At 36.7% G+C, this 24,932-nt stretch overlaps 1 protein-coding gene across 1 annotated transcript in view; it reads right to left on the reverse strand.

The window, feature by feature from the left end:
- Positions 1–7,649: 7,649 nt before the first annotated feature.
- Positions 7,650–24,932, reverse strand: part of PIK3C3 (phosphatidylinositol 3-kinase catalytic subunit type 3) — a 59,288-nt gene continuing 42,005 nt past the window's right edge. The window contains exons 23-25 of the mRNA XM_072360197.1: positions 21,676–21,766; positions 11,787–11,912; positions 7,650–8,446 (exon numbers count right to left, since the gene is read on the reverse strand). Of these exons, the coding sequence (XP_072216298.1) occupies positions 8,432–8,446; positions 11,787–11,912; positions 21,676–21,766 (232 nt within the window). The 3' untranslated portion in view covers positions 7,650–8,431. The remainder of the gene's footprint in view (positions 8,447–11,786; positions 11,913–21,675; positions 21,767–24,932) is intronic.

The raw sequence follows: 24,932 nt of genomic DNA on the forward strand, positions 1-24,932 counted from the left end.
GGTAATTGAAATCCAATTAATATCAGTCAGTCATCAAAACTAGCTCTGTTGGGGAACTCTAATACCCAAGGAGGACAGCAGCTTCACGGTTCATGTTCCATGGGGTTATTGGTCATTCCCTTATGTCCTGGACTAACATTGGACTTCCACTTTGCCATGTTGTGAAAAAAACAAAACAGAATTCTGACAGAAATCACAGAACAGTCAATGGAAATGAGCAGTGCTCAGGAAAAAGGGCTTCAGCCTCTGATTTGCAGCCTGGCACTCAGAAAACGCATTGGCTTCAGCCCTCCTTGTTATGAAAAAGCTTTATAGGCAGCAGGCAGCCAGTGTGATACGGCTGATGTGACCACGTGCGATGTCTGAGTTTCCTGAAGGACATTACAATTCCACAGAGCAGAGCTGTCTGACAGCATGCCATAAGCAGAGAGGATCACCCACGCTCTTGATTTCCTGATTTAAGTGTTGGTCTGGCTTAACCCTACAAAAAGAGGCGTAATGTTGTGTGCTTACCCTGAGGCACAAACTTTAAGGTTAAAAATAAAACCATCAAGAAATCTCTCAGTTGACAAAAAGAAATCAGGTACATCTTTTTTCTTTTCCTTTCCCTTTCTCTTTTTTCTTTTTTTTTTCCATTTTTTTTTCCCCTCTTCCTCTCTTCTCTTTTTGTCTTTTTTCCCCTTCTTTTCCCTTTTAAGATTTCATTACTTAAAAGAAAGCATTTCCTCACCCCCACCCCCTGAATCCAGCACTGTTCTCTAATGTTTATTTTGTGTCTGATGCTTTTAAGTGTTCTGTCATCACATATGATGGAAGAATGCTATCAAAGTAATCAAACCGTAGACAAAGGGATTTAGAACACTTACAGCTGCATTCGGCTCTCCAGACGACGCCCATGTCAGCTTTAAGGAACAAAAAGCAGCAGGTTCAGCTGCCAGCGTAGCAGGTCAGTTCTCACCCAGGGCAGATATGCAAGATAAAAACTGAAAAAAATTAGCTGAGCTACCCTAAATGAACCTGGAGGAAATAACAGATGGTGATATCCCATGGGGCTCCTCCTATTCAAACATAACCTATTTTTCCATGTATGTAACCCAAAGTTCCTCCTTTTCACTCTCATTCCAATAGCTTGCAGTGAAGGCAACAACAGGAAAAAGTGGTCTTAAAACAATGTAGACATATAATTGATCTGAGTTCCTAATCACTGCTCCAGAGACCAGCAGCGTTTTATAAACAAGATGTATTTAATCACAGTGCCCCACTGACATTAGTTCAAAGGCAGTTACTGCTGCTCTCATCTTCAAGATAGAACTTTCTTACCCAGACTTCAATTAACTCCCACATTGTCTAATCTTCAGCATTTTAAACCTTGTGCAGATTCTTTGCACGAAATCCTACCACTTTCACTTGTGCTTTAACCTCAGTTTGACTAAACGGTCCTTCAGCAAAACGTAAGAAAACACTCCTGTCCAGACCTCTCCTTCCCTGCACTGTGATTAGATAACAGCTGCTTTTGTATTTCCCTCATTTCTCATAAGCAAAAACAAGAATAGCCACCAGGGTTTGGTCTTCTTTATTGTAGTCTATTACAGAGTGTTAGCATACTGTCTTATGCTAATTAAGTTCTTTACTACTTTGCCTAAGAATTATGATCAGCCATTTTCTCATCTGATATTTCATACGTATATATATATATACACACACACACATAAATCATATATTTATAAAATGGTAAGATTTTTCTTTTTTGTTTAAATAGGAAACTGCTCAGTCTCCTCATACATACATATACTTTGCAAAAGGAACAGATGCCTTATGACACAGTTCACTTTATTAAGCCATTTTATTATTTAATTCAGAACTGTTTCAAGCCTCTGAAAAGCATGTTACATTTTCTCTTGCTACAACAGTCTTGGGAATGGAATTCTTTGTATTTATCTTTAATTATGATTTTTAAGTCTTCAGATGCAATATTCATCAAAATTGGACACAAAAAAATGGAACCTTCTTATTCGAATCAGCCCTTTCTGCAAATCCTTCCTGTCCCAGCTCAAGGTGTATTTTCTCCTTGTGACAGACAATTTCTCTCTTGTGCTAAAAACTTTATATCAGAGTATTTGTAATGAAAAGGTATCACAAAACGGACATGCATTACACTTCTAAACACTTGATCATTGATGTGATGTCAGCTGTACTATGCTACACCTTCATCACCAACCAATGACAAATGCCAAGAGAAGAGAGAGGGGAAGAATGGCAATATGTTGACATACCTCCATTGCAGTCTTTTGGTTTCCAATGGCTTGCAGATTCAGGACATTCAATAAATGTTTGTAATATTATGTTTAACTAGCCTTGATGAATGTTTCCTCCACACATTTATCTAACTGACATTTAGCGTCCACAAAACACTACAATAATTACACAGTTCAATCACACGCTGCGTGGAAAGCGCTTTCTTCTATTTATTTCAAACCTTTCTCTCACTAATTTCTGGTGGATACCATCTGTTCATTAAGTAAGAGAAGAAAAGAATCCATTCTGTTTCACTTTTTGTCGCATTACTTCAAATTTTCACAGAATCATCTTGGACAGAAAAGGTCTCTTCAGCCCAACTAGTCCAACCCCGCTGCTCAACAAGGGTCACCTAAAGCACACTGTCAAAGATGACTGGGTTTTACATACTTCTACTGACAGAGATTTCCAATTTCTATGGGCAACCTGTCCCCATGTCTGGCTAGCCTCACAATAAAAGATGTTTTCTTGAGTTCAGATTGATTTTTGTGTTTCCATTTGTGCCCATTGCCTTTTACCCTGTCACTGGGCACTAATGAAAAAGACTCTGGGTCTTTCTACTTTTCACAACAAATTAACTGTAAACATCTATTTCTACACATGCTATTTGCATCCATTTACACGTGCTTTCTAATTTGAGCCTGGACTAATAGTTCCCACCATAATTATTTCTACTACAGAGTTTCTCTGATCTTCCAGGCATACAAATGAGAACCACTTTGCAAACACAGTGATGTGATGCTTCCTCAGATCAGCTTACAGAATTAAAATGATAAAGACAACACAAATGGATTCAAGAGATGAAAGAAGAACCACTTGGATCCCAGATGCCAGATATAAAGGATTTCAAGGAGACTGGATATGAAACAGTAATCAGCTGCTTGATATCCACAGAGCGCTGTGATCAACTCTTACTTTATTGTGTCAGCAGAAATTTGCTGTAATGATTTCAAATTCATTTAAAGTAAAGCTCCTTTCTTAATTTCTTTATGTTGAAAATCCAAAAACTATTATTATTATTATTATTATTTTTTTTCTAGGCGCAATCATGCTTGATTTCAAGTAATTATGGAATAGTCCACAGATGCCTCAAAATATCTTTATTCAGAAGGTGGTGAGGCACTGGAACAGGTTTCCTAGAGCAGTTATGGATGCAACATCTCTTCACATGAACACTTCAAGGTGTCGGATGGGGCACTAGCAGCAAGCTACAACAGTAATGTACAATATAAATATATTAATATTTAATTCTTAATATAAATATATTAAGAAACAAAAACAAATATAACAAAAAAACTGAGAAGCAAAAATTCTTATGACTTACCAAGAGGCTCAAAAGCAAAACTGCTATTGCAAAATATTGGTATACAACTAGGGATATTAATGTGTGCTACATAAAGTTATGAAATAGCAGAACAACATATGCTAAGCCTTTTGCACACCTACATAATGAAGATGTAAGACTGAACTGTGGGTATGTTGATTTACAAGTCTTAAAGCTTATCGCACAGCTTTGACTGTAAATGAGAACCTTGGAACTTATAATTCTCAGCTGTCCTTGTTCATGCCCATTTACAATCCATGTAGTGCTAAGCTATAAAAACTGTACAGCCTTAAGCCATCCTTCTGGCTATATCTCATTATTGAATAACAATTTATCTATTGCTGCATATTAAGTCAGGATTGGGTACCCATTAAGCTGGATGACGTGCGTGCAGAAAAGCAGGACCCTGATAAAAAAGGTCTGGCAATGTGTCTTTATGGCTCTTGCTTGCTTAAGCTGAAAAACACAATCATCTTAGTTTGCTATATAAACAATTTAGGATTTAGAACTTTGGGATTAGCAAAGGAAAGCAAAGAAATAGCTTCACTCTCCCTATATTTTTTTTTATTACAGCTTTCTAAGATGGAGGGAACCAGCAAAACAATGTTTGACAGGAACATGAGTTCCAGTAAGTACATTTCTTCAGGCATCATTCAACTCTAAAGTACGGAACAAATAACAAGCCAGCAAACCAAGGCTGAATGTAAAACACAATCAAAACGATTTGCTGCTTGGCAGATTATAATGGCACTTCTCAGATCTGTCTGTAATTAGAGCCCCAAGCTATGGTACTTTAGTGCGAGAAGCTAAAAATGAGTTTGCACCACCAAGTTTACAGAGCTCAGAGGGAAACTGAAGTTCATAAAGTGAAAAGTCTTCAAGGCCAATGGACAATGAAAGCCACAAGACAGAATTGCAACTGTTCTCTGTTTAACTCTCATTTCAAAAAGAGCATCCACCAAATGTGAAGCAAATCTGGAGATAAAAAAACATCATATTTGCTTTTGTGATTAAGAAATAACACCTCCACATTACATGACACCACATCACCAGAAAAAGGGAAGAAAAACCCAATCCACTGTGTACTAGAAAAAAAGAAGCCCTGTCCTTGCACCGGTGACAAAGTACCCCTTGTCCTGGGGAGCTGTGACTCGCTGGGTAGGACACATAGGCACCTCTCTGTACCTGGATGTAGGCATGGAGCATTTGGGTAATTCTACCTGAAGTTCAAAGGGAAGAAGTTCATGAATCCTTTATCAGGAGCAGAGACTTTTCTAAGATGGCTAAAACAGCCTGATTGGTATCAGGGAAGTTAATGGAGATTATAATCTTGAGTGAGATCACGCAGCATACACAGGACAAGCAGGGGATCAGACTCCACAGGTGTGGGTTGATATAAAGGCACGTCCTGCTTGACCAGTCTGATCTCCTTAGGTGATCAGCCTGTTGGGTGGGGGAAAGGCTGCAGATGTAATGTACCTACATTCCAGTAAAACCTTTGACACCATCTCCCACAATATTCTCCTGGAAAATCTCATAGCCTCCATGTCTTCATTGCCTCCAGGAATGGGGTATCCATAATTTCTAGGAACCCCATTCCAGTGTCTCACCATCACCTGAGAGAAAATTTTCTTACTAACATTTAACCCGATTTTCTCCCCTTTTAGTTTAAAATCATCCATCCATATTCTATCACTGTCTGCCCACGTAACAATCTGGCCTCCCCTCCTGTTTATAAGATCCTTTCAAACGCTGCAAAGCTGCAACAACCCTGTGGATCCTCTTCCTATTTTATTGATCAAGGACAGAATAAACTTTTCTTTTTTGACACTGTGGAACGTGCATCTGTGTGATCCAACAGTTATATCTTCCAATTAATGTTTAAACACCTGACAGCACAGAAAAAGTGCCATTCTTGGGCATCACTGTCAGGACTGTATACTGAAGAATACCGAACAGACTGCCCATGGAAGAAGCAATCTCAGAGCTCCCCAGAGCACCCCACGTTGACTCAGTCCTCCCTTATTATTACTTTACTTTTTGTATATTACAATATATGAATTTATCGCCTTCTACAACACTGCAAAATCACCTTCTTCTGATCCTTCATCATAAAGAGGTGAGTGAGGAAAAAATTTGGATTACCACACTTCTCTCAAGTGAAAGAATTCAAACTGGCTTTGCTACATTTAGCACAATCTCTAATTGTGGAGAAGTTTCATGCCTCACTGCCGTACAGCTTAACCCACTTCAGAAAGGATCACACCAGCTTAATTTACTGATTTTTGTGTGCAGATGAGCTACAAATTCCTCTCCAAGCAGCATTCCTGCTGTTTCAGGTTAGAATCCATGCAGGTGAACCAATTCACTGCTCGGTACTCTAGAAATAAGTAAGGGTTCAGTAGTTTCCTTTCCAATGTGAGATTACTCCCCTCAAGACAAAGTCTCTTCTAAATCATGGAAGTTTGGAAAGACGGGAAGAAACAAATATTGTACTTCAAGCAGTTTCACTATTACAAGGAATCATCACATCAACTGCAGGGATTACAAAAATCTATTTTAACACAATCCACCAGCAATCTGTTTTCAATGACTCCCTTAAGATACCATAAATGTACGCACTCAGCTACTTCATAATAACCACTATATTTTATCATCGACTGATGATACTGGGTCATGTAAGTAAAACCTCTGCTGACTACAAAGGACAGGCCATTCAGTAACATCACCTCTCCTTGCTGCTACCAGGACACCGTGAGGTGTTAAAGTACCTATTTTCTGTTCCTCTGCCTCTTTTCCAAAGCTATTATTCCCCCAAGCTCTTGCAGAAGTGCTTCTTATTTTAGACTGCACACAAAAAGAAAAGTCACACAACTGTCTATAAGAACAGGGACAATTCCTGCTGAAAGGATGCACAACTCTTTATATCAAAGCAGTCTTATTTTCCCTCAATGTGAAATACTTTTGCCCATTACTGCTTTACACACACACTCCCACTCCACAAAAATAAATAAATATATGTGTATATATATATACATATATATACACACATCTGTATACATACATGTATACACTTACATATGAATACACTTTGTGCCACTTCCTGCTCTTGAAGCACTGGCAACTGAAATGAAACCATGACTGCATAGCAGAGTAGGAAAAGAAAAAAAAAAAAGAATACGTGGAATCATTTATTTTGCTTCTCTCACTCTCAAACCCAACAGAAACAACAGAGATGACAAGAAAAGAACAAAAACAAAAACAAGACCAAGATGAATGCTGAAAGACAAAGAAAAGAACTTACAAGATGGCTTCCTAATGCTCTATCTCCAGTTATACAAAATACAAACAGCTTTTCATCTGCTGTATTTATCTTCCCTGTAATTGCTGCTGGAGAGGTTAATGACATGACAAGTTACACAGTGACACAGCTGGTACAGCCCTGTTTCCCACCAACTACAGCATCATGCTCCACTAGATGTGACGGAGCTCACAGCCCCACTCCATGCACACTTTCATGCCACCTTCTCTCTTTAACACAAATGTGCAGAGTGAAAAATGTCGTCTGACGTTCACCTGAGCAGCTATTCAAGAGGTTCAGAACTTCCTGGAGATGAACACAGTGTTCCCACAGTACCGGATTACGTGGAGACATACATAGAAAACGTGTTAAACTGTTAAACCTGTTAGTAGAAGCAGCAAAGAGCAAGACCTGTTTCACAAATATCATATTCATAACCAAATCAGTCCTTCTTATAACTGGGAAGGATTTCCTCTTGACAGTTACTGAAAAAGAAAGAAAACAGTACTCTTTGCAAAGATATATGCATTTATGAACCGCTTATTTACTCTGTTGACCATTCAAAACAGATTCATTAAGCACTCAATATGTGGCACAAAAGTCAATTTATTCCTGACTCGAGAAAACTCAGTAGTGGAAACCCTTGCAGAAAGCTAAGAGTTAAAAACATAATCCTCTACCACACCATGTCTCAGCAGGTAAGATAAAAAAGACAATACAGAACACCTCAAGACTGTAATAGCAAAGGGTTTATTAGAGTCAAGAATATGTAATCACTGTACAGAAAACATTCAGAGTTAAAGTGTGAAATACTGAACTGCTTACTGTGCATTACGGTTGCTGAGCCGGTTAGTGATCATTTAATTGACTGCCTACAGCTGGCTAACTTATCAGCAGATAAAAACATTTTTGTAAGCAGGGAAGAAATGATTGTCCTTTCTAAATGATAACGTTGCCCAAGGTTGGAAAGAAAGGATCATACAACTCATATTTAAAACTTACTCCTGGAACAAAGTTGGTAGGAGGAGAGTGGTTAACAATCCCATGTTTCTCTGCAATGAAGAACAGTTACCTTGACTGCTGCACTTTGTACATACACATAATTAGCACAGTATCTAACTTTTTTTTTTTTTCAAATTTTAAATACGAAAATATTGCCATCAAACCCAGCCTCTTCCAGGTAAACTGGGAGGAAATTGTGCACCTCAACCTTTGAGGTTCATACATTACACCAGAAAGAAATTCCAGAGTACCCATGCCTGATGGATGATATAAACACTCCTCATTAAAAAATAATAATAATTTAAAAAAAAAAAAAAAGAAAAAAAGAAAAAAAAAAAGTTATTTTTAAACCTTCAAAGAACAAAGACTCAAAAAGCTTCTCCTGAGCTCCCAGTTCTCCAAACTCCGAAGTCTTCTGCCTTCCAAAACTGTTTGGTGAAATCCATAAAGGCTTGAGAACTTTATTCTTGAATGTTTGCTGAGGCTTGTTTCCACCCACTGGAAAAGGCTTATTTTCTCCAGTACTAAAAGGGAAGGGGAAAAAAAACAAACACAAAAGTATTTGTTCAACCTTTACTTACTCTCAGAAATCAAAGTTAAGTGTAAAATGAACTCCAGGTTTGAAAGAAACTGAAAATCACCACCTAAAAAGTGAGGTGATGTTCACAATCCTTCAAGCGAACAGACAACTTAGAAACCAACTCTATCTGGCACTGGACAAATAGTATCATGCAACGTACACAGTCCTGGCAGTAGATATTCCATGTTTTATTTTGACAAGCAAGACTGGCTCCACCAAAAGGATAAAACCAGAAGCACTGTCTTGAGTAAAAGGAACTACAACTACATTCTGGGATGCAGCAGTACTGAGAACACAGCTTGGGGATATCCTAAAGCCTCTTCACATTTACTGTCTAAATTGATGTTGCTCCTTAACAGAGAACAGCCAATAGCACAATCCCACCTGCACAAATACATTTTAGTTGGGACACTCTTCATCTTCCATGCTTCCCCTTTTTAAAAATCATTGCTTAATATAAGCCCAGGATGCAACTGATCTGAGTTGTAAATTCACAAAGAACAAATGCAAAGTTAGTTACTCCAGCTGGAGATTGTTTCCTCCTTCTGCAGAAACAATGCTAAAATGAAAGCTGGTTTCCGGGGAGAAATAGCTATCCCATCTTTATTACTATCAACTGAGATTAGTATGCAGTTTTTCTCATCTCAAGCAGTGCAGTACAGCACCATTTACTTTTTCTAAATATTAAATTTATTTACATCAAGACAACAGTTTGTTGATAACCATTATGAATAAATATCACATAAAAAGGTCTGTAAAATACCTAATAACATATTAGAAACAAAAGGCATCGCAGCAGAGCTGTGAACTGAATCCAATTCACAGTATTATTACAAGAGAACCCTACCACGCTGATGCCAAAATACAGAGTTTATTTTACAGAAGAACACTACTACCTACAGAGTGACATATAGAGTGTTCATACACGATGGTTATTGCAACAACCAACCTTATTAAAAAGCTCTTAGCTGTAGCACAGATTCCCTAAAGGGCTATTTTGGAGGCAGCAGGAGAATAAATACTTATTGATAAATTAAAAATAAATAAATAAAATACTTGAGGGCATTTCAAAAATGGAAGATTGTGTTGTTTTAGGACCTAATTCACTATTTAAGTGAGTATCATTACACCTGAGTAGGTTGTTTGGTTTTTTGGCTTTTTTCTTTTTTAGACAGTTTTTATGACTATTTAGAGAAAGGTCATCAGCAATTCAATGCAGTATTGTACACAAACAGACTGAAAGCTTCAACTAGCCATTGTGTAAGGTGACTACTTTGCAGTAAAGTCAGTTATGCATTCAGTGTTCATTTGTTCAGTTATTTACAGACTCTGAAGACTTCACCAGCAAATATTTTAAAAGAACACAGCTTCAGAAAATTCTGAATATTGAAGTTGTAAGTATCAGTATGAAGTGTCCTTTAATTTTTTAGATTCAGTCTCCAGAATGTCAATACTTATCAACTGCCAATTCATCTGTGACTGTTCTTTTTGTATCCATAATCCCAGGAAACAAAAAAGAAAAGCTGAAGGACACAGATGTCAAACACTGCAGCAGCACAAACTCTACACACAAAGTTCACGGCCTCATGAAAAACAGCTTGTTGGTTAAAACACCATTCTAGATCTAGAAGCCTCAGGTTCAAATTCTTGGTTACTTTATGTATTCTGAACAAATCTGTCTTGTGATTTTAAAAGCAGTTGTAAGGGTTGAAGAAAGGTCAAGCTAGAATAAGTCTGAGCGGAAAAAGAAAAGGTCAACTAAATCAAATCCACAAACTCTGACTTACTAATACAGCTTCACAAATGCAATAACAATTATGTAGTGCAGACTGGCCGTCACCTAATACCAACGAAGTAAAAAGATATGTCTTAAAAAGTCACTGTTGGTATGTGATTAAAAGAAAGGTCTACGCACATATTGGAGGCACTTTAAAATTTTAATCTTGGATCTTTGTAAAGGCCTTATTTATTTATAAGAACCTGTGGTAAGCGTTAGGCATTTTTCATTTTATGAAATTACCATTCCACAACCTATGATCAAAATAATCCATAATAAATAACAAATTTTGAAGCATTTTCACTTTTCAACATCTCCCTTCCCCCCTCCCTGAACATGTAAAATCACCGTTATAAAATACATTAAGTAGATGGAATTGACACTTCTACTTTCTCCCCCGCTCTGTAATGAAGTTCTTCAAAATAAAAAAATAACTTGCAGAACAATAAATTCTTTGGAACTCCTCTGGCAATATGAATAGCCACAGAAACTGAGGAGATCTGATTTCATCAGTTTTTGATCACTTTTCTGAAGGACTAAAAAAGTATCAGCATAATGTCTGGCTTTTGCGACCACTTTCATCTTTCCTCTCAAATCTTTTTCTTCTCATGAGCCTAATACATTCAAGTGCTGAAATATCTTAAATCTCTGATAAGCACAAACTTTAATAGCTGTAAGGAAAAAGCATTTTTTGTTAGGACAACTTCATTCAACATAAATAATTAACTTTTTCTTAATGACTGAGAATTACAGTAGGATAGCAGTCATACATACGGTTAACAACTTTAGTTTATAAACTCTAGCAGAAACATATTTCCTTATTAAGAGAAAATATTTCAATCCTTTACTTGGAGATGCAGATCCTCCACTACCTCACATCTTCTGGAAGCAAGGAGCCCTTTTTCCACTGTCTGAGTATGAGGCCTAAGACCAAGCTGCATTCCTGAATAAACTATGCCTGTTCTGAGGTTTCTAATAAACAGGGATAGCTGCTTACACAGCTGCTGGGGATCCCATCTTGTAGGTTACTGTCTCTACTGAAGAAAACGTGGATGCTATCTGAGCAGAGATCCTGGCCCCTCCTATGCACCTTGCTGAGCAAAGCTGCTGCCTTAATTACAGACATAAGTAGCTGCAATGCACACTTCAAGAATTATCACAAACATAGGAAAGGAAGAAAATCTATCATCACACTTTTTCTCTGGAAATGAAAGATACAAGAGTCCTTCATCTTTCTCTTCTAGAACTTCACCCTTCCAATTCACAACTCTTACCCTTGATAACGCAGCCAGTTACATCCCATCTAGCATGCTTGCTAAGTGCTAGAAAGAATTTCCTAGGACCAGTGAGAGTTTGCTCTGCAGTCCTGCTGGCAGGAACACATTTGAGCTTGCTGAAAAATGAACTAAAGCATTGGTAACAATGAAGTCTTGAGCTTACCACTCCAAATCTCACTTCACTCAGCTTTCAGAAAAAAATGCCAAATGAGCTGTGCAAACTGTCTCACCTGTGCAAACTTATGAATTTGCTCCACCACAGCTGCAAAGAGGGCATGGACGCTCTCATCAATTAGACTCTGCATATAATGGACAGCTTCTTCATCAGAAAGGTCCAAACGGAACTTGTCCTGTACCTGAAATGCGATGGGTAAAAACATGTCAAATATGAATTTAATTCAACAGTTGCAGAATACGCTATTGTATCTGAACCACACAGTAGCAGACATTTGGATTAAAGCTGTAGAATTTTAGTAAATAGTCTACTTACTTCTAAATTACAGCAGATCATTGGTGATTAGCAACTTTTATGTAAAATGCCAAATTCGTAGTCTGTTTCATTACAATGTGTATTTAAATAAACAAGAAAACCCTCCCAACGCCATCTCCATCAATGGCTAGATGGAGACACTGCTATTCCATACACTGTCTATTTTCTTTTAAAGCAACATATTTTAAAATTTGTATCTATTATCCAAATAAAGCATTTTGCCTGTTCACTGCAATCTGCATATGAATTAAAAGCCAAAAGTGATGTAATTAAGAACAAAGCAACAGAATCTATATTGCCCTATTTAAGCCTTGGCAATAACCACGATCCATGAGTATTTACAAAGGCATAGTGGGTGCCTTTTTTGTGAATTCCACCTAATTTCAAGGCAATTGTTCAGGACTGCTCCAGATGGCAACATCTCATAAGCACCAATACTACAGACTTACAGGTCTTTCCTTTAGTATTTAAAACCTCTGTACATACAGCTGGCAAGAGCTGAAAGAGACATAGAACAAAGCAAAAAATCTGCTTCTCGGGAGCTAAGTAAGTTTTGCAGATATCATTTCTTATCCCACAAGAACATGCTATGAGAGTCGGGTACATAAATAAACATTTGGGATGAGTTCAAATAATCTGATGCGAAGAATTGATATAGTACTACAAATATCAAAACATAATTTCTAAGTTTTTGCGCAGACTGTATGATAAAATGAAGTTTCTTTTGAACATTTTCTATTCATTTACCTTTATGCACTGTCAAAAATGCCAAATCACTTTAGCAGTGTTCTTAATAAAGCCGTATTAATGAGATATCATCATCACCTTCCCCCCTTTTGTAACCTTTTTATGTATCAAGGATACCATACATGCAGCCACCCTTTTCCTTATAACAGCAAAACCATCTAAGATTCCAGTAAATTATTACTCTGCATTCTTTCTAAAAGCAAAGCATTCTAGAGAAGTATCCTTCAGCACTACAGTAAATGCCTATGTTAATGGGCCAAGTGTGGAAATGTGATCCTGCTGCACTCAAAATACAGTTATAATTCTATTCTTGCTTTCAACGTCTCAGTAAAAAATTAAATTCTCCAGCCATCTTCTCTCAAGAAGAAGTATGATCAGTATGGGAGGACAGATTGAGCTGGAAATGTTCAGAATGTCAGGAAAGCAAACAGCAGGGAGGGAATTAGGGAGCACTTCAGGCTAATGCTGTAGAACCTCTGTTTTCATAGTAAGTGTTCATTATCTCCCACATACATGTTAGAAGTTTGATAGTTAGATGTGAAATAGAATCCAGTTGAACTTAATGGACTTTTCACATGCTTGCAGCTATGCACAAGCTTAAACACCTCCCCCAGCTGAGACCAGAGGCCTCTATCATAATTATTTTCACGTTTATTGGAATGGTGGTATGAGATTTTAGGCAAAAAAACCAAAACAAACTCACATCTAGTCATCAAGCACTTCAGCTATTTTCTGATCTGCTCACAGAAGAACACAAAGTCACGCAGTTACTGATGTTATGATGTTGCTTTACTCTGTGGGATTAATGACTCAGCTACTTCCCACCGTCCCCAGGAGCAGACTGGCACACTTACATACATGGAAAGATTTACCCACAGTTGGAGTCTAAAATCAGCCTGCAAGTAACAGCAGGATCAAATGCTGCCAAACATGAGATCTTTACCTGAAAGCTTTTCAGCAGAGCAATTAAATACAGCTGCTGCAACCTATCTGAGAAGAAGCACGGCATGATGACAAATTACCTCTACAGCTGCAACAGCACCAACAAGTTTAATATACGTTGACTTATGGTTCTTGTAACAAAACCAATAGTAATTGCTATCTGAATTCTCTCAGCTCCAAAGTAAACCATATATTCTGAAAGCCAGCAGCTTCTCACAGAAGATGTGCAACCCGCAAAAGATTTTTGCATGATATTATGCAAATGTGAAGGTCACAATCTGATGAGTTCAGCAACTACCTCATTTTACACACTTAAGAAAAACTGTCACTACAAATACTTTAAAAAAATATTCAATTTGAATTATTTACTAAGAGTTTTCATTTTGGCACTTAAAACAGTTCTTACTAGCTTGCTATTAGCTTTAATCAAAGAGAAAATAAATATATTTGATGAAGATATTTACGCTTGCTTTGTTTCCAGAGGAGAAAGTTTTAAACCCCACACTGTGTAAATACAATGACTTTAAACATATCACGTTTCATTATTAGAACTTCAGCTGCCATGGGTGACAAGACACTCTAAACTACAGCATCCATGAAAACACTAATACTGAACTTCAGCATCTTAAATTGCCCACTTTCTATAAACCTGCACACTGGATAGTTTTATTAGAACAGTTACATGGACTTGCAAGACTTAGAAACTCAGAAGGAAAGGATATAATGCATATGAACTAAGCAGAACTGCTCAGACAACTATATGGGAGCGTGGAAGTTTAAGGATAAGTATTCAAGTACTGATTAGTTTCAAATGAATTGATGAAGGGAATACAAAAGCTAACTATCACTTGCTATGGAATCATATGGAAGAAGAGGGAAACTCCTGCAGGTGGCAAGCCAAAACAACCAAAACAAGTTCTACAGTATAATCACGAGTAAATACTGCTTTGCATCATGATCATCACATGTAAAACCGTAGGCTTAGGCTTATCAACTCTTGCTGAAATAAAGTCAAGTGAAAAAAAACTACAAGAGGAAAAACTAGTTAAGTGGAAGCTTCTTCATCTTCCTCAAATTAAATGTCAAACAATAGTTGAAAACACAACAGAGTAACAAAAATAGGGTTCTTGGTTTGTTTTACTTCCTACAAATACATCAAGTCCTTACACACTGCACAACTGCTAACACACACAAACTCAGTTTAGAATTAGTATTAGTATGGCTAACCAAATCCATGTTTCATGAACATTTGCAGATATAACTGGCAGAATTACTGAAGAAAGTAGCAACATATTTTGAGCTAACTTACTGCATATACAAAAGAAAACTTTCTTCGTTCTGTTTCACTCTCAAACTGCCAGCCAGCCACTCCAAAGATTGATGGCCACTCTAGCATGTATTCTCACACCAACATAAAGCATCTCTGCTGATGTTTACTGCAACAGCTAGCTAACTAGCAACTGTTAGCTAATTTCATCACTCTAATACAGAATTGCTCACTGCAAAGTTGTCTACTCAAATTTAAGAGAATCTTCAGTGTTCTCTTTGAGTGACAGTACACACTGGATATAGAAACCAGCTACTACTAAAGGCTAAAATAAAGTCATTTGATAGTAAAATAAAATAAAATCTATTGAGATTTTCTGAGTTATTACTGTTATGCCCTAGGACTGATAATAATAGCCAACATTCAGCATTAACGTAGCAGCAATTGTCATTTCATTCTTTACTTACCCCTTACCATATTTTACCTTTTACAAAAAGTTTCCTCTGCTTTTTGTTGCTTGATTACAATATGGTTCAAACAACTCGAGGTACAAACTATTCAGATGCTCTATTCACATGAATAATTTCGTTTGAAAGGCTATCCTGGCAATATCTTTTGTTTTCAAGGCTTTGATTTGAACAGGTTGTCGTTTTTAAATGAGCTGGTATGAACTCCAGCATCACTGTTCTTATGTAGAAGCCAGTAAGGACATCTCTAAGTTGAATTTCCAGAAAAATCTGGGTTTTAGCTGATGTAGCATACAACAATCACTCTTACGTTTTAGAATTTCCTAATATTGGCCAAATATGTACTTATAATCAAATGAACAGCATAACAGAACGAAACAGGAATACAGGAGTGTTCTTGCACTCTATTCACTCTGGTTTATTCCAGCCTTTTTGAATTTCAAAATAAATACATATACAGAATCAATAGCTATAAACAGGAAAGCTGGATGCGCAGCTGCAACATCATTGCCCAAATGGGTAAAAAAGATAAACTTCTGCCCAGATAAAATGAGCTCAGTGTCAATGTGACAGTATTACAAAGAATAAACCTCTGAGGAGGAGGGAGTAAATATAAATACTGAAACCAAGAAATTCCAGCTTAGCAAAATTCAGTTTATTTCTCCAATGCAGAAAATAATAAATCTCCTCTTGATATTAATAAATCTCAGAGATGTTTCCTAGGTCCATCTTTCAACAAATATTATTAGGTGGAAAGGGACTGAAATCCACTGTATTTAACAATGGCATATCAGACAACAAATTAGAAGTCTTTCTACTGACCTGCAAACTCAACTCTCATTTGTCCACTGTGATAAAGAGGGAGAAAGAGGACAAAGTGTTTTACTATAAACCAGGTGAGGAAAAAAAAGCAGAAAAACTACATAAATGAACTCAGGTTTGAAATCAAGAAAATATGTCCCAATGTATTTTCAGATTCTCTACCTGTAGAACAAGAATCATTTCACCCTGATGAGTTTAATGTAAAAGAAACATGGAGCTACTTTCACAAACAGCAGTTACCTTCTGCTTACAGGAAGACAATATTTATGCCATCTATGTTCCCTTCACCTTCGCCTGTAAACACTCCTGTTGAAGCATCTTTACAGCGCATTCTTTAATCAATGGGCATCTGAAACACAGTTCAATCAATTATAACACTGTCCTTTAATGCCTGCCGAGTTCTTTATGCGACAATGAATCACTGGCCAGTGATGTTTTCTAATTCAAAGGTCAAATCTGCTATGAAGGACAGACAGGAGCCATCTGGCTTTCCTGCAGAAAAAACATTATTATTATTATTTTAATTATTTTTTGTTTTGTTTAAAGGTGATAATACTGACTACATTTATTATGTCTGACAAGTGATAGCCTACTTCCTCCTTAGGCAAAGCTGGCTGCGTAATTTACTGCATTGTGTTAGTTATCTCTACTTAAAATTAAAGCATTATTCAATTTTGGAAATAAACTATTAGCAATAAGCATTAGAGCTGCACAGAAAATGAAAAGACTAGTTAATATCAGTAGTAGAAAAACTGCAGAGGTGGATTTGCACTGTACCATCAGATATTCATTGACAAACCAACCTGAACAATTTATGGCCCAGTTCTTTTCCAGAAAAATGAAAAGTGGGAAAGACTAAGCAAAGACTGGAAAATGTAAAGGTGATTACTTCAGAAACTGGAGAAAGTGAACATATACTGGGGAGGATCTTCTTCTACTATTCAGTTTAACTTCATTTTTGACATTTTTGAGCCAGGGCAGGTTTTCAGAGAAGACTGAATCAGAGAATAGCAGTAGGAAATGGTATCATTAACCATGAACTGAAGCACAGTAGACTGACAATTTTCCTTATGAGTAGTACAGTGAGTACTAAAGGATACAAAAGGTTAAAGAATAAAACAAATTTTAAGCTTTGCTGCTACTTTTTCTCAGTCCAAAATTCTTTATTGGTATACAAAGCATTAAAAAAATAAAATAAAATAAAATAAAATCTGAGAAGGGCTCCTACGGTTTTATGGGGTGGAGACAACTTTTATACCTGGTAGTAACCATTTCTGTCCTTTCCTTCCCCCCCCCACTGAAACTGGATTCCCCCCAAATTAAACTGGATTGAGGGAAATGAATCACAGCAACAATACTTTCTTTCAATTTAAAAATTATTAACAGGGTACAAACAATGTAGGAGGATATTTGGTTGAAAAAATAATATTCTATGCATACTGAAAGAATAACCATGAAAGTTAAGACTGTAAATGTCCTCCCCACCAAAGCCAACGTGGACATCTATTTTTCAGTCCACTCTTATGCGTGAGAATGAATCATCAAGGTCTGCACCAGTTTAAGTTCTGAATATAGATGTTATGCAAAGTAAGAAGGTACTGTCCAATGTTAGTGTGCTCCAAATCCACATCTCCAGCTCAAGTCACTGGAAGTTTCTGGTACATTTTGTGCTAAATGTAAGAAAACAGACACTTTGCCTTTATCTCCCTGATAAGCAAAATCAGCCTGTGCAGATCCCGCTTCCTTTGTAGAGGAATGAGAAAGTAACTTCAAAAATGACAGGAACAGAGAGCCCAGCTCTACTTACATCATCCTATGCCACAAACATGTCAAGCAGGTGTAATCTATACTTATTTTACAGAATGTTGTACACGACAAGCTGCTATTTTAATTCTGCCTTAACTCAATACATATTTCTCCCAAGATGTATCACAAACATTGGACAGAAATGTCACCCAGACAATATGCTTTCTCATAGATATTAAGCTTGATTATAAAATTACATTCTGACAGTTCCTCAGGATGTAACGTGTTACTGGAATGCAGATTACTCTTCATCAAAAACAGCTTCCAACTCTAAGGACTCTGCACCTTCCCTTGTTCTTCAGGATATTACTTTCCCTAATGGTGCCTTTTGCACTCAAATATTTCTAAAAAGTCTCAACACAGCAGAATGAAAGTGTTTTAAAAAGACAAAGGTCACCCAGCGACACATTAAAGAGAAAATACATAATACTTTTTTTCCCTTCTTTTGTTTTCTAATATGTCTAAACCCAGGAAAGGCAAACTTTCAATGACCTTTACAGCCTGTTAAGTTACCATCGTATTATATCAACTTATACCACAGAAGGTGAGAAAAAAAGCACAAGAAAGGAAGCCACAGAAAATGGATGTATTGCATGTACATGAAATTTTATTTTCATGTAGAATTATATAATTACAAAACTTTAACACGTATTCAGGCTGTAAGATATACTATTTTCTGAAAGTTTATAAAAGAGTAACACTAAGATATTTCTAATGCAACATTTGCCAGTGTGTTTTACATCTCGTCATGTTGCTCATGAGCATGCTTTGTGATACTCTGTGCAACATGCAGTACATCCCTGCATATTAGAAGAAAGAAGGACACATTATGCTTCTCTGTGAAGCAACCCCAGGTACTGCCTAACATAATGCTGTAACTTTGAGGAATCACATGGTGGTCATTCATGAAAAATTCTTATTTCTTATTGCTTCAACCCTATGCAATGTACTCTAATGTATCTGCTTCAGTAATAACAGAAACATGTGACACACAATCCGTTCAGCAGAAGAATTTGCTCAGAATACATTAAACATGTTATAAACTGCCTTCTTTTTTCATCCTATTAAGCCAAACTGAAAGAACAGGTTTGTCTTATAACATAAAAGGGGTATTAGCTGCATCTAATGAAAAATTATTATACTTAGGAATGCTGAACAACTTGAACAACATACAAGTTTCCTTGTAGTTTAATGATAAAAAGTACTCTGATTTAACAGCAAACAAAATAATCTTTTATTTTCTAAGTGACTTTTCTTAAAAGCACTAATAAAACCCAAAACTACTTTCAGGCAGGCTAATGGACATTAAATATCCAAAAAAAATTTCCAAACACATTATCTAAAGAACTACCTGTTCACCTTTCTACAATGGATTAAGATGATTTAAGATGATTCTGCTGCTCAGCCATTTTATAGCTGATTCCCTAATATTTCTTCTTAAAAAAAAAACAAACAAAAAAACACTAAAAAAGCACTTTTGTAATTGCTATGAACATAGCTCTGTTGACAACATGATCTAGCAGCAAATGAAACTGAACTTGGCAAAGGATATGAAAATCAGCACAAAGGTATCTTTACGTACACTGGACAGAAGAGGAAGATAAAGGAGAGTGTACCTCCTGGGACAAATGAGGAGAATAGATATGTGTACAGACTAGGAGAAGACCTCATTGGGCGCAGACCTGAGAGGAAGGACTTGGGGTTACTGGTGGACAAAAAGCTGGACATGAGACAGCAGTTTGTGCCTGTAGTCTGGAAGGACGACTGTACCTTGGCTGCATCAAAGGAGAGGTGGCCAGCAGGGAGAGGGAGGTGACTGTCCCCCCTTTGCACTGTTTACTTGCTCTTTATAGATCTCATCACAAAGTACCATTTTTGCACGAATCCAGAAGTATTCCAATGACAAAAGTATCAGACAAAAGGACTAATGAGAAAAAGGACTAGACCAAACCTGAATAGATACATATATGAGGACTGCTCCAAAAGAAATACTTCTAATTTTATGATGTTGGCCCATGATGTCACAGGTGGATACTGGTGGTAAGGCAGAAGAGGTTGATCTTTCTCAACAATAATCCATTAGATTTTGTTGTTGTGTGACAGATGGAAGCAGAGGGAGGGACAGTTTGACAAAATGCCATTTGAAATGAAGGTGGATGAAGTAAAGGGGTGTAACAGGTGGAATTACTCCATGTGGAATTGCACCCACTGACATTTATTGATGCTCACTGAGTATTTACGGCCCCCTACCAGTTCAAAGGCCATGGCGCAGACTGCCAAATTTGACTGGACTGTTCTACCACACCAACTGTATAATTTGACAGCATCTTCCTAGAAATGATGTTGACATATGATGCAGCTATGAAACAGTGGGTCACCTCCACTTGTGCAGATTTTTAAAAACACAGAACGCAGTTCACTGCTACTGAAAATGTATAGCTGATGGTAGCGAGTATGTAGACCATTTTAAGATGTGCAAGTGATTTGCATTCCTTATCAGAAATACATGCCTCTCTGCTTCTCTTCTAGCTCTTCTTGCCTCTAAGAAAACAATGGACTTCATCAAGGTAAAAGTCACAAATCTGGAAGCTCCAGAATTGTGAGAGCTCAATATCACAATAAATTTAGCAACAGAAAAAAAAAAAGAAAAACAAACATAAAACATCAGCCTCCCTGGAAGTGAAATTAAATGACTACACAAATTCTTTATATCAATTTAAAACTAAGAAACACTAAACAGAAACACACAAACTCGTACAAGCCGGAGGAAAAATTTGGTTGTAGCCACAATTCAGTTTTCTTTAAGAGAAGTGTACTGGAACATGAAAAATAATATATTTTTGAATCTGCATTCGTAGCTTACTGAAACAAGCCAACCAACCTGAAGATCAACCTATTTTAGAGAAAATATACTGCTTGAATCAAAATTACATATAAGTGATTTCCATGGGACTCACAGGCTCCGCAAAGTCTTTACTGGAATTAAAAGAGACAGCCTTTCACTATAAATCAGGCTACTTAAAAAACAAAAACCAACCAAACAAAAAACCAATCACCCACAACATTTGCTTAAAACGTAAGTGTAATGAAAATTATGTGAATGTTAATCTAGTATTTTTAATGCCAGCTATTGTTGAAACTTTAAATGGAGAAGAATGATTCAGAAAGGTAATAAAAGCGGTAAGTTTAGAATTAGGAGATATCCTTCATTGATCAGCTTGTTTACACAACAAAAACTTCTTGGTAATGAAGATTTCTTTTATAAAACCCTCTGTGACTGCTCTGTAAAACAGACCCTGCAGACTTTCATGATATGGTCAGTGCTGACCACTTTCAGCTATCAGAAGATTTTCTTAGCAGAATGTTGAAATATCACTCAGAACAGAGTGCTAGAACAGACTTATGCTTGGACTCCATGGACAATAAAGATCAATTCTGTGTACAAGGGAGCACATGCCGGGCAATTTCAGTCCACATAGTCTCAGTTCACTGGTTATATGCAAGTCACTTTAAGTGATCAAACATTTCATGATGTTATGAGTCTAGTCATTGAAGGATAAGGAAAGCTTTCCAGTTACCTTTTTTACAGTCTTGTCAGGCTCAAGAGCAATATCTGGAATGTTGGCATCCACCATAAGGGAAAATAAGTTCAAGATCAAGTTGGAGTACCTGAGTAGAAGAGTAAATCAGGTAAATGCACTTTGAAGACTGAACAAAAGAAAACATTTTGTAAACAATTGAATATAGAAAGAACTAAATCATCTTAATATGAGTTGGTAATGTTTCAGAGAATTTTCATACATAATATGTTATTCTCACACAATTGGATAAACATATGCTAGATTATCAATTCAAAGATTTTCCATATAAACAAGGGCGCAGCAGTATTATATAAATTAACAATCAAACAGATGAAGTCTTCGCAGTAAGAAGGAATAATTTTTCACTTTGCCACAAGGGTTCTTGCCATAACAGGCTGAATGTAAGTGGTTTAACCACGTCTGTAGTTGCCCAGTTAAGCTGAAATAACTTTGATAGAGCGGCTATCATTTAGAACCATTTGAAGAGAAAAGACAGCAGTTTTTAACTTTAACAAGGCTCCAAATCTTCTAAGGAACATCATTTTGCCCTCACAGGAAATTAACTGTAGGTTGCTTTCTGAAAGGATAATTTTGAAGCCGTACAACATGAACTGAAACTTCCTTTGCTCTCTCTAAAGAGATAATAGTTTCCTTATAGAAAAAATGTATGCAACAATCTTCCAAACCTGTAATTTTGCTTTCCTAAAAGCACTAGGAGGTTTTTAGATGATAGAAAATGAATTCATAGCAGTAAAACCTATTAGAAAATTTCAGAATATATACAAGCTGGCAACTGTATGGAACACAGAATTCTAACTCACAAAATCTTTCACACTTAATAACTAACAGGAACTTAGATCATTCCAATGTAAGGTTTAACTCTTTAGCACACAAGCAATTATTTTGAACTGTTTGGAGAGAAATATTCTGTCTATGAAGTTTCAAATTACTTTTAGTACAGATTAAAATAAAAAGAAATAAAACTTACTCAGCTTTCCCTACCCCCCCCCCCCCCCCCCCCAAAAAAAAAAAAAAAAGAAAAAAAGAAAAAAAACATTGGGCAAAGAAATCTGGCAGCCAAGCTGCTGTAGAGCCAGAAATTACCATAGGTTTTCATGAAAATTTGTTCTACTTGCTTGAAACTATCAAGTCTCATGTTAAACATACTTAAATCTTGCAGCTTTGCTCTATCAAGGCTCTTTCTAAGTCATTGGTAGCTTACAGCAATAGCAATCTCCAAAGACATACTCTTTTCTTTGCTTCTAATTCTCTTTTAGTAATCAGAGGACCCAGCTGAACCTTATGAGATTCAATAAGTCCAAACTGAAGGTCTTGGTTACCCTAGGTTGAGGCAACATCCACTATCAATGCAAGCTGGAGGATGACAGGACTGAACACCCCTTCTTAACAGTCATCCCCCTTCTTCTAGAAGACTACAGCGGTTGCATTGCCCAGCTACAGCCTTTTCAAAGAGTCAGTCCTTCCTAACAGTCATCATACCTTTACATTCATTACCTACAGTTTTTGTGTTCTTTATGTTACGACCCCTCTTCTGCCCACGATACCACCATGAATAGTCTGGGAACAACACTCTGGTCTACCCAGCTAGATATTATTATTGATACTGAACAAATATCAGCTTGAATTATAGATTCGGTCCATAGTTACTACCTACTCTTTTTTTCATACCCATAACCACTTATTCAAACTGAACATCAAAACTGGTGTGGAGTAACAGAATCTAGAATCTCACCCCCCCATTCTTCTCCCCCCAAAAAACCCCCAAAAAAACAAAAAACAAAACAAAAAAAACCAAACAGATGCTGATGTTAGATTCCTTCCTACTGGATCCTGCTGAAGAAGACTAGAAATTCACTGGGGAAGGGAAAAGCTGACACAACAGGACTTGAACATTTTTAAGTAAGCTCAACATGTACAGTGAGTGCAACATGCTGCTACACATCAAGTGAGAAGGAAAATTCACCAGCCACAGTCTGCCCTGCAGCAGAGTTAGCACACAGAGGCTGCTACTTCATTAGAGTATTGCTGACAAACACACAGAACTGATCAGGATTCAATAAAGTAGAAAGATGCATCTCCCGGGGGAAAATAAATAAATAAACAAAAGAACCACAAAAAGCCCTCAACAATGATCATGTAACAAACTACTTCCTATCAGAAACAAAGAACAAAATTTCCCACTTACAAGTTTTAAATTATTTTTGTTTTTGCTGTGCAAACACATCCTACCAGAAACACTAGAAGACTGAGATACAGAACTTGAAATATTCAGAGGACTGTCTATAACCCAGGGAAATTAAGAATAATACACACTGAAGAAGATGACAAACACAAGTATGTGAAATTTGACTCGGCAAAGAGGTTATGATTTCACCGTACTTCGCCAGAAGACATATCTGAATAGTTTTGCATCAACATATAGGACTGTTAAGAGGTAAGCCACTCCTCTCTACCAATTATTTTCCCAACCCATTAAGCAAGATGATCATTTTTAATTCCAGCTGTTGAATATCGTAGTTATTGTAATACCAATATTATCCTTCTATGTTAAAAGCCTTGAAAATATATATTCAGAACAATTTAAAAATACTTTTCTATTATCTTGAACAAACATTGGAGAGAATACTTACAACTACAATTACAAAATTAAAATGAAAACATACTGATTTGCAATTTAGTTTTACTCAAAAAATCACCCTTATATTTCATGCTTAACTAGAATCTCTGTAGCAAATAGCTACAGAAACTAGTTAGTGAAATGGATAATCCCTCACCAATGTAACAGACCCTTCTACTGAAACAGGTTTAATCAACAAAAAACAACCCTGAATTGTCAGAAAACTAACAATTACAGTATTATCAGTAAATTTTGAGTAGCATTTAGAACATGGAATACATGTCAGCTTTTCTGACTGTTCTCTTAAGTTATATGTATTGTTTGGCAACACTGCATCATTACTTTTCTTTCTGCTGTGCTGCTTTTAACCTATTATTAGGGTACAAAAAATTCTTTATTTTTACTTCATTTCAATATTAGCAGGAAAACTACCTGTATCTTTTTTTCTGGTATTTGTTATCATGCATTTTTTGTATTCTTTTCATATAAGTAATTTTTTTTTTTTTTTTTCCACATATTTGTAAGTTCATACTACGTAATCCGGATATTGAAGGAAGATGTACTTAAAGTCAATTTTCAGCCACAAGTGTGCTCACCTGTGTTCTGCTGAAACAAC

This window comes from Excalfactoria chinensis, chromosome Z, assembly GCF_039878825.1.
Source record: "Excalfactoria chinensis isolate bCotChi1 chromosome Z, bCotChi1.hap2, whole genome shotgun sequence".
In the NCBI taxonomy this organism is placed as follows: Eukaryota; Metazoa; Chordata; class Aves; order Galliformes; family Phasianidae; genus Excalfactoria; species Excalfactoria chinensis.